Source organism: Pygoscelis adeliae, unplaced genomic scaffold (genome assembly GCF_000699105.1).
Source record: "Pygoscelis adeliae isolate BGI_AS28 unplaced genomic scaffold, ASM69910v1 Scaffold199, whole genome shotgun sequence".
Classification (NCBI taxonomy): domain Eukaryota; kingdom Metazoa; phylum Chordata; class Aves; order Sphenisciformes; family Spheniscidae; genus Pygoscelis; species Pygoscelis adeliae.
Window position 1 is genome coordinate 1,177,509 of NW_008825495.1, and position 9,661 is coordinate 1,187,169.

Here is a 9,661-nt window from a genome sequence, read left to right on the forward strand (position 1 = left end):
ACATCCTTTCCTTTGAGAATTTCCCTACTGCTTCGGGTTTGCTGCCTGGGAAAGAGAGAAGCCTGGGGTTTCACAGGGTTACACGCAAATCCCCATTAAACCTGCCCTTACTTAAGGATTAAGAGAGGAGATCGTGACTTTTCTGGCTGTAACAGCTCACTCCTTTTCTTTCCAACCCAAATGCATGCAGGAACTTCCACGTGTGGAACGACGTCTGGATGAAGCGGACGGACCTGCCAGCAGGGTTTGACGGCTGGCAGGCAATCGATTCAACCCCTCAGGAACAAAGTCAAGGTAGGATTTGCCTCAAAAGGCTCTTCTGCAACTCCCAAGGGAGGCAGGGACATTTTGTATGAAAGCCATGGTCCCCAGTCAGCAAAGTACGTACTCCCCATGCACATCTTCACACACTTGGGCAGTGACACCCTAAAGCCGGACATCTCACTCCTGCTGTCTCAGCCTGGGACAGGAGGAATGGCATTTCTCGGCAGGTGGAAAACCAACCTTGTAGGATGCTGTGGGGACATGAATGTCATTTCAGAGGTTAGAGCGCACAGCTGGAAATCAGAGCTAATTTCTCTTACCACCATCCTCTGATTTCTTTGGTGAAGTTGAGGACTCAAAGCAGTTTGTAGTAAGAGGTGCCACAGCTGTCCCCAGTAAAGATGCTTTCCGCAGAGCTTTTCTGAGGAAGTCATGAGTCCGTTCATTGGTAAATGAGAGTAGTGACTGCCAAAATCGATGACTACCCTCCCTGCACAGATGCAAGGAATTTAGAGGCAGGAAAGAAAACATTAATCCTCAAGGCTGTTCAGAAAGTGGGCTACTGCCAGGAGATCAAACACAGGTGGCTAGACTCGGTTGACTCCATCACCGAGCCATGACTTTCAAGCCTTAAAATTAAGTGAGGGGAAACACCTAAAAGCTCTTACCAGACCTTGGTCATCTATAAAAAAGCCAAAACAGCTATGGGATAAATGGGGGCTTTTGGAGTTCATCACTGAGTTGGAGGAATATTTACTACCAAGAGTCAACTACCATGGCCACAGATTCCTGCTTGGATGGGTCTGAGGGAGGAACAAAAATTAGAGGCTCTGCTCATATTTGGAAAAGCAAATGGTGTTGAATGCGCTTTCTAGGTATTTTCCAGTGTGGTCCATGCCCGCTGAAGGCTATCCGAGATGGAGATGTGTATTTGCCCTTCGACAGCAAGTTTCTGTATGCGGAAGTGAATGCTGACAAAGTCTACTGGGTCGTCAAGAAAGAGAACGGCAGGGATAAGTACATCAGGATTAGCACGGAGACCCAAGGCATCGGCATGAACATAAGCACAAAAGCCGTGGGGCAGAACAAGCGGGAAGACATCACTGCGCAGTACAAGTACCCTGAAGGTGACTGCCCCCATCCTCTAAAGCAGTGCCAAAGAGGAGACCCCCTGGCCGAGTAGGTCACCCCACAACGTGTGTTTTCTCCAGGAGAAAACCGCAGAGGTAGCTGCAGTGGCAAACCCTGTGTAAGGCCTGGAGACCTGTGGGATGCAGCGCTGCTCCTGGGCATCTTCATGCCTGCAGTGACATCTATAGGCTGCTCTTTAGGGACGGGTGCAAGCAAGTTTAAAGCAATGGCTTTAAATGAAGGGGGGGTAGATTTAGACTAGATATAAGGAAGAAATTTTTTACACTGAGGGTGGTGAAACACTGGCACAGGTTGCCCAGAGAGGTGGTGGGTGCCCCATCCCTGGAAACATTCAAGGCCAGGTTGGACGGGGCTCTGAGCAACCTGATTTAATTGAAGATGTCCCTGCCCATGGCAGGGGGGTTGGACTAGATGACCTTTAAAGGTCCCTTCCAATCCAAACCATTCTATGATTCTATGGTTCTATGAAGTTTGCAGGCCGTGAAAGACATGGGCTGAGTGACCAACCTAGTGGTCGGACTCACCGTTGTTTCATTTTTTCATTCTTCTTCTTTTTGTCTTTCCATTCCCCAGACCATATTGGAAACAAAAAAACCCCACATTCCCTCCCCACAGTTCTCAGATCCAGACATGTTGTGCTAGACTGTTAAACCCTTCCCAGTGAGGAGCGGGAAAATCTTAGGCTGAAAAATTTAAAAGCATCCATCCTCTAAAAGTGTCTCCTTCAGGATATTCTTCCAGTCCAAAATGCTACAGTTAGAATCATAGAATCATTTAGGTTGGAAAAGACACTTAAGATCATCAACCGTCAACCTAACACCGCCAAGTCCACCACTACACCATGTCCCGCAGCACCACATCTACGGGTCTTTTCAATACCTCCAGGGATGGTGACTCAACCACTTCCCTGGGCAGCCTGTTCCGATGCTTGAGAACCCTTTTGGTGAAGAAATTTTTCCCCATCTCCAATCTAAGCCTCCCCTGGCACAACTTGAGGCCGTTTCCTCTTGTCCTAGCGCTTGTTACTTGGGAGAAGAGACCGGCACCCACCTCGCTACAACCTCTTTTCAGGTAGTTGTAGAGAGCGATAAGGTCTCCCCTGAGGCTCCTTTTCTCCAGGCTAAACAACCCCAGTTCCCTCAGCCTCTCCTCATAGGACTTGTTCTCAGTTAGGTCCGGTGGTAGTGTAAACCAAGAGGGTCTCCTGAGCAGAGGCTGGAGGTGCCCTGACATCCTCTCTGCTCAGCAGCAGAAGCATAAATAAAGGCAAGGTGGCTCTGGATGAGGAGACTGAGATACAGCTATCATCACCCATCTTTTTTCTTCATCCAGGCTCCAGAGAGGAAAGAGAGGCCATGCAGAAAGCTTCTTCCTTCATACGCCCTTCAGGAATGATACCTCGTGCACGCTTTGCTTCAGCTGTGCCCATGGGTGACATGGCCCCTGAGCCTAGGGTCCTGCATGAGGCGATCTCCAAGACTGGGCTCCAGCTTGAGATAACCAATAAAGAAGCTTTGTATCCTGGCAATCCCCTTGAACTGGCCATCACAGTGAAGACCTCTACTCCTGGGAGCTGGACCATCAATCTTGCCGGCTCCTGCCAGCTGCAGTCCTATACTGGGAAAGTTGAGGCCAGCCTCGGATATGTCAAGGAGACCATCAAGCTTGAGGGCAAATCTGGTAGGCACAGAAAGCTTGCTGTGTTCTATGGGCTATTTACTCTGACAGTCTGGGGTTTCACTCAAGCTGGTTCATAATAGCTCCGCTATAGGTCAGTGCATGGGCTCTGTGCGTCACGAAGAGCAGAAATTGCCTGCCTGCTACCTACCTCTCTTGTTACTGCATTTGGCAGTCTCAGTTGTAGACTGGGATCCCACCGTATAGCGGGGACCAAAACATGAAGGCCCTGTCCCTACTGCAGCTTCATCGAGATGGTTAGAAATACATCAGTGTGGGCAGACAGACGTTTTCACGGTGCGAGCGAGGTGTGCTGGAGCATCTCCCTCCCGTCCTCACTGTGTGAGCATCACAGATGCCACTGCAGGCTTCGGGTGCATCCATATGTGTCAGATCCCTCACAGGATTTAGATGGCTGGAAATTTCAGCCGTTTTTTGTTCTTGTGCTTGCCACTCTAATGTTGATCAGCTGGTGGCGATGCTGGTGAGTGTTATTTTCTGAATTCTTCGCCCAAGCAAATTTCAACCTCATGGCTGCCTGCCTGGCTGATCCCAAGAGCTGTTTGCTGTTCATTACGTACCTTTGAGCCCCCTGGGTTGCATTTCTGATCCCCAGCAATGTGACTGAAATTTGCTAAACAAGAGACTAACGAGTGATGAATAATTAACAGCACTTGCTCATTCCAAGCACGAGTCACTCTCACAAAAAAAATCTTTGCTGCTGGTGATTGCTGAGTGTTTTCACGTGTATAGTGTGGCTGTCAAAATGCAGCAGGGTAGGACACAAAGGTAGCTACATACATTTAGAGATAAGGACAGGCTTTTTTTTTTTTTTTTTGATTCCCAGAAGCCAGGAAGCCCTGCAGCTAAAGCAACATTCAGGCTCCAGCACTGCTGACTCCGGGGCTTTTCCAAGCCACTGGAAGTTTGTCCAGGCAATTAAAGACAACATCTGAGGTGAAAGGAAAGCCGCTAATTTTATAGCAAGCAGTGCCTCAGAGAAACCCCAGGGGACACGGGCTTAAATGTACCCAACCTCATGCTCCTCTGCCTCCTCCTGAGTGCTGGGGCAGCTGGGGCCAAGGGCTGCCGAGACGCTGGATGTGAGCCCGAGCCAGCGCTCGGCTTGGCAGGGAGATGGTGTGGGCTCAGCCGCCCTTCCCGTGGGCTGCTTGTGACAGGTACCACTTGCCTAGTCATGGCTTGCCCCTGAGGGGCCCCTGGGTCAAGCCAAAAGCAGGATGGTCTCAGCAAATACGCCTCATCCCACACCCTGGGGCACTAGCCACCAGAGCCAACTTTGCCACCCAGTTCCTGGGCGTGTGTTGAAGCACCGAGTTGTGTTTTCTCTCCTGCAGAGATGCAAGTCCCTCTGAAAATTGCAGCCAATGAATACATGAAGATGCTGGCCTCGGTGGAAGACGAAGTGTTCATCCTCATCACCGCCATTGCCGAGGTCCAGGGGACAGATGAAAAACTCACCAAGGAGACAACGATGAGTTTTGAGTACCCCCCCATCACTGTCCAGGTGAGGCAGCCGCCAGCCCTGCTCCTCGGGGACAAGGGTTAAAGCCCTGCTCACTGTAACACCAAGGTGGTGTTAGCATTCCCAGGGGGATCTCCCAAACCGCTGCCTCCTGGGATGTTCAGTCCTCGGTGTTTTATTTGGCTATTCAGCCTTTATTTGAAGGTTGAAAGCAGCCATGAAATGAAGATTTTCATTGTCCCATCTAAAACGGGCAGGCAGGGGCTGCTGGAGGGAAGGGGATGGAAGAGGACAGCTTGTATGGAGCCCATCTCCGACCCCACAGCTCTACCTCCTGAAGTTAAAATGTGTTGAGAAACCAGAGAGAAGAACTGGGAAAACAGCTGGCGGAGCAGAGCACACGGTGCCACGGGAGGGTGGAAAGGATATGAGAGGGTTGTCCCCCACCGTGCCGGTGGTGAGGAGCAAACCTGCAGCACCTCCGGGATCTTTATTGCCCCTCTGATCCCCAGTATTTGGGTTTGTTTCTCTCTTTTCTCCTCTGCCAGATGCCAGAAACAGCCAAACTGAACAAGGAGTTCTCCTGTGCCTTCATCTTCAAGAACAAGCTGAACGTGCCCCTGGACAACTGCAAGCTGCTTGTGGAAGGCTTGGGCATATTTAAGAAGTCAGTGTTTGATGAGGGGTAAGGAGATGAGCCCAGTATGAAATGAGCGTGGCAGGACACTGCTTTGTTTCTTTTTTTTGTTATTTCCCTTGAAGAAGTGGTTAGGGGATTTGGAGTAACAGGGCCCTTTGCAAGCTGTGTTTGAAACCGCGCCACGTTTGGGCACAGTCCATGCAGCAGAAAGACACACGCAGAGGTTGGCATGCTCAAGGCATTCGGGCACGACAGGGGCTCTCCCCACACTCCTGCTGTGATGCCGGGTGCTGCCCGGCCAGTGTGAACACAGCTGCTTCCTTCAGAGCCGAATTTAGTGTTTCAGCAGTATGGGGAAGTCTGGGGAAGGTCCCCAGGGTCGCCGGGACCACCAGCACCACCGTGCTGAGCCCTGCTTGCTGCATGTTGGTCACAGGAGAAGGGAAACACCCACCCTAAACACACGCAGCAGCTATTTCTTTAAGCAAAACAATTCAAAAGCGGCAAATAAGAACCATAACTCATGCTGGGACTATTTGTTTTTTCTTTCTCCGTAGGCATGTAAAGCCTGGTAGGATCATTAAGACTGAAATAATATGCACTCCGACGAGACTAGGAGAGAAGAAAATGATAGCCAAGCTGATCTCAACCCAGATCAAAGGGATCTCAGCGGAGAAGGCCATCACCATCACCGAGTAGGATCGGTGCCTCAGCAGGGTGTAAACAGTGGCCTTGCTAAATGCGTAGCACCGCTGTGTGTCTCAGGCACTGCTTGCCTCCTTGATCGCTGCGTAGTAATCTTGAACTAAAGAGCAAAAATCCCATTAAGCTAAGGAAATGAAACTGACTTAAAGGGCAGAGATGTGTTGATTGCAATTAATTGTGATTCAATAAAGGCTATAATCAGCTGCATGATTGGGTTGTATGGTATCGCCAGGTTGGGATGGCTCTGAGCCCATGGGGGGACGTTCCCACCTCAGGCCAGGGATCGGAGCTCATGAACGTGCTGGCTTTGGCCAGCAGTGGGTGTGAGCCCAGGGGGTGTTTTGCAGCTGCGTGGCTGCCCGGGCTGGCACGGCTGCGGTCCTACATGGGAGGCCACCCAGGGACCTCACTGCACCACAGGCTGCTGCACAGCTCAAGAAACGTTTTAAACAAACCCCTCCTGGGCAATTCCCTCTCCTTCCCAGCTAGCCAGCTGGGGAATGTACTGGCATACACCTTTTTTTGTCTTTTTGTTATCTAAAGAGCAAACCTGGCACAATCTCCCCAAACACCATTTTCCATACATCTTCCTTTCCTCCCACCCAATTTCTTTTGAGGGTTTTCAGGCATTTTTGAAAGAAGTACCATCTCCAGCACCATTACCAGTGCTTCCATGGAAATGTATATAACCTCTATCCTTCCCCTTCCACCCTGAATGCTGCTGGATTACATGTTGGACCTTGATGGTGATGTATGTCTGGAGCTCTTCTAGCCATAGTCACGTCAAAGGAGACAACAGCTGTGCACAGCTGGAGCCCACCCAGCCCTGCTGCTGAGCTGCACACCCCAGCACCTCCCAAGCCCACCGGTGGCAAGGGATGGCTCTGCTCCACAGCATGGCCGCAACGTGGCCAGCAGCAGTCAGATTTGGGGGTTTCCAGCATTTCTGCGCAGAAAGAGGAAATTAAGCCACACAGTAGTATAGGGGTTTATTTATTTGTTTATTATTTAAAAGGCAAATGCTCACGCATTAGGGCTGCAGAGTGGAAAAAAGAAATGGCAACTACACCTGGTCATGTGCCAGCCCATAAGAGGGAGGCGGAGAAAAAGGGAGGTGGAAAAAAAGGTTTTGACCACTCCCTTGTGTTTCAAACATTTAGAGAACACCCGGAGGAGCGCCCAGGTGGTGGCTGTGCCACAAAATGCAGTCAAGGAACTCCTGGCCCCCGCCACCCCTCTGCCCACGGTGTCCCGGTGCCCCGTGGCAGCGCTGGGTCCCTGCAAGGCCACCTCCGGTGGTGGCACGGCCAGGAGCGGGAGCCCCTCTCCGCAGGCAGAATGGGCACAGGGTCCGTGCACGGCGACCACAGGGAAGGGAGGAGCAGGCGGTCCTTGGCAGATGAAGTATTAGTTCTTTAATAAGTACAATAGTGACCGGAGGCATAAAAAGGAGTTACAAACAGCAAAATATTTTTCAAGAGATGTATTTTCAAGAGATGTATATTTTCAAGAGATGTAAATTCTTTACTTGCATAGAAAACCTGCTGTAGAAGACACCAGATAAGAAGTCCAAGAACACTTTCCACGTCTGCCATGACCTTGTCCATCACATATTGACACCTCGTGTCAGAGCAGCGATCTGGGATCTCCAGCGGATTGCAGCACACGAGTGCTCTGGAGGTGCGCCACCCCCAGGGCCCGGCGAGCCAGCCAGGACCATAGCAGCACAGCCCGGAGATGAAGGCACGGTTTAACAAGGGGCAAGGAGTGTATGGAGGGAAGGGAAGGAAAACAGTGGGTTTGGTTTCAATTTCATGAAAATCACATTTGGTCTCAAGCTACCAGGTAGTCATTAAAGAAGGAGGTTTATGCCAGAGCTGTGAATAAAACAGATTTTTCCAACTCATGAAGACTTTTGCAATTTCTGACAGTTGCCACACTATACCGAGACAGAGAGGAGACACACTGAGGGGTACTGGAACTTTTGGGGGGAGGAAGAAGAGGGGGACGAGGGAGACCAACAGGCAAGAGACACCAGAACAAACAATTCACTGGACGTCACCCCACCAGGTCTTGGGGGGCACCAGAGCCAGGGCTGGGCTGGCTGCCCAAGGCTCTGTGTAGGGCACAGGGACATGTCCCAGTCTCTCACTTGGACTACAACTGCACTGTGGGAGGAGGGGAGAAGGCTGTTCTGGCTCTCACCCCCCTCTTCACACTGTTTTTCCATTTCAGCTATTAAAAAAAAAGCCTAGAAATGCCAGCACCTGAGGAACAACACAAGAGGTGGGAAACAGAAGCGGAGGACGCCTGTCGTCATGATGAGGTGAACCAGGTTTGAGAGTGGAGGAGGAAATATGCTGCCTCTGTCCACGCCTACCCAAAGCCATGTAAGTGGGGCTGGTGTCCTGAGAAGCATCACCAGAACGCAGGGCAAGGGGGTCTCTCCCGACCTGACGTCCCCACGCGCTCACCTCAAGGCGATTTTCAACCGTTAACTAGTTTCTCCCTCCAGGACCCCATAGCACCATTCCCACTCTGCAGACAGGGCACTGGAGGCAGGGGCGTTAGCTGGATGCAGAGGCCGAGCAGCAAGCCAAAATTAGAAAACATGAGCGAAAGAGGGCACTCTTACTTTCCTCCTTCAACATCCTTATTGCTCCCTATAGGAAATCCCTTATAGATCTGCGTATGTCCCTGATGTCCCTTTCCTGTGCGATGCTGAGAGAGAGGAACGTCGGCTGGTGCAGAAGCCGGAGAGCTTCTTCCCTCACTATCACACTGCTGCACAGGGCAAAGACATTCAAGACCTCATGTCTAAATGACACGAGAAGACACCTCAATTCCCCCCAAACGCAGGGTGTTTCCCTTTACCTAAAAGGTTTTTATAAATACACAGTTCCTAATGATTTTTTCTAAATCTGTGTTTCATTGACAAAGAGGAGACATCCAGAGGGGATAGAGGGTGGGACAACTGCTTGGAAATACCCCCTTGGGTTTTAGCCAAGCTGTGCTCCTAACAGTCACAGCACTCAGTTTGTTCCCAGTCCCTTTGCCAGAAAAAGCGACTGCTGTGGCAGAAGACAAGTCCAGGAGAGAATCTCATCCCTCCACAGTAGCCCTGAACGTCACACCATTAATACATATTAAGATGCTTTTCTGGGGGGAAAAAAAGAAAAAATCTTGCACAAATTCCATTTGGTATTGCTTCTATAAATAATAAAAACTTCATCTAGGTCTTTCACAATCCCATGCTTGCATCCCCAAAACTCCTTTCTCTTACTTTCAAGAGAAAGCAATTATCTTTGGTCCACGTTACAGGGGAGGGGGAGACGAAGTCAAGCATGTCCTGTGGGGGAAAACCAGGAGCACATCTCTAATATCCTGCAAAATTTACTGACAATTAAGCTAAGGGAGACGAGAAGAAGAAAAAAAAAAAACAATCAAAAACCAGTCTAAATTAAAACTACACTAACTGATGTCTGGAGCATGCCAAGCGTTTGTGGCATGTCTGAATGCAGCAGCTAGCACCACCTCTGCATGACTTTGCTGCAACTGTTTCCACCTGCAGTGACGCCTTCCTTGAGCAATGCATGTTCCTTCTACGTGTTCACCAATGTTTACCAGGAGCTGGCTGCAAAATTAGTGTAAGGAAACCCTGCGTAATGGCAAGTACTAACAGGACAATGTTAAACACCAGTAAGATTAAGAGGCAATGTTCATTCTCAACTAACTCC

The 9,661-nt window shown here is 50.2% G+C and overlaps 1 protein-coding gene across 1 annotated transcript in view; it reads left to right on the top strand.

Moving 5' to 3' along the window:
• TGM4 (transglutaminase 4) overlaps positions 1-6,108 on the top strand; it is a 23,466-nt gene extending 17,358 nt beyond the window's left edge. Inside the window, exons 11-14 of the mRNA XM_009331339.1 lie at positions 2,749-3,096; positions 4,452-4,621; positions 5,128-5,264; positions 5,777-6,108. Coding sequence (XP_009329614.1) covers positions 2,749-3,096; positions 4,452-4,621; positions 5,128-5,264; positions 5,777-5,918 — 797 coding nt within the window. The 3' untranslated portion in view covers positions 5,919-6,108. The remainder of the gene's footprint in view (positions 1-2,748; positions 3,097-4,451; positions 4,622-5,127; positions 5,265-5,776) is intronic.
• The last annotated feature ends 3,553 nt before the right edge of the window (positions 6,109-9,661 follow it).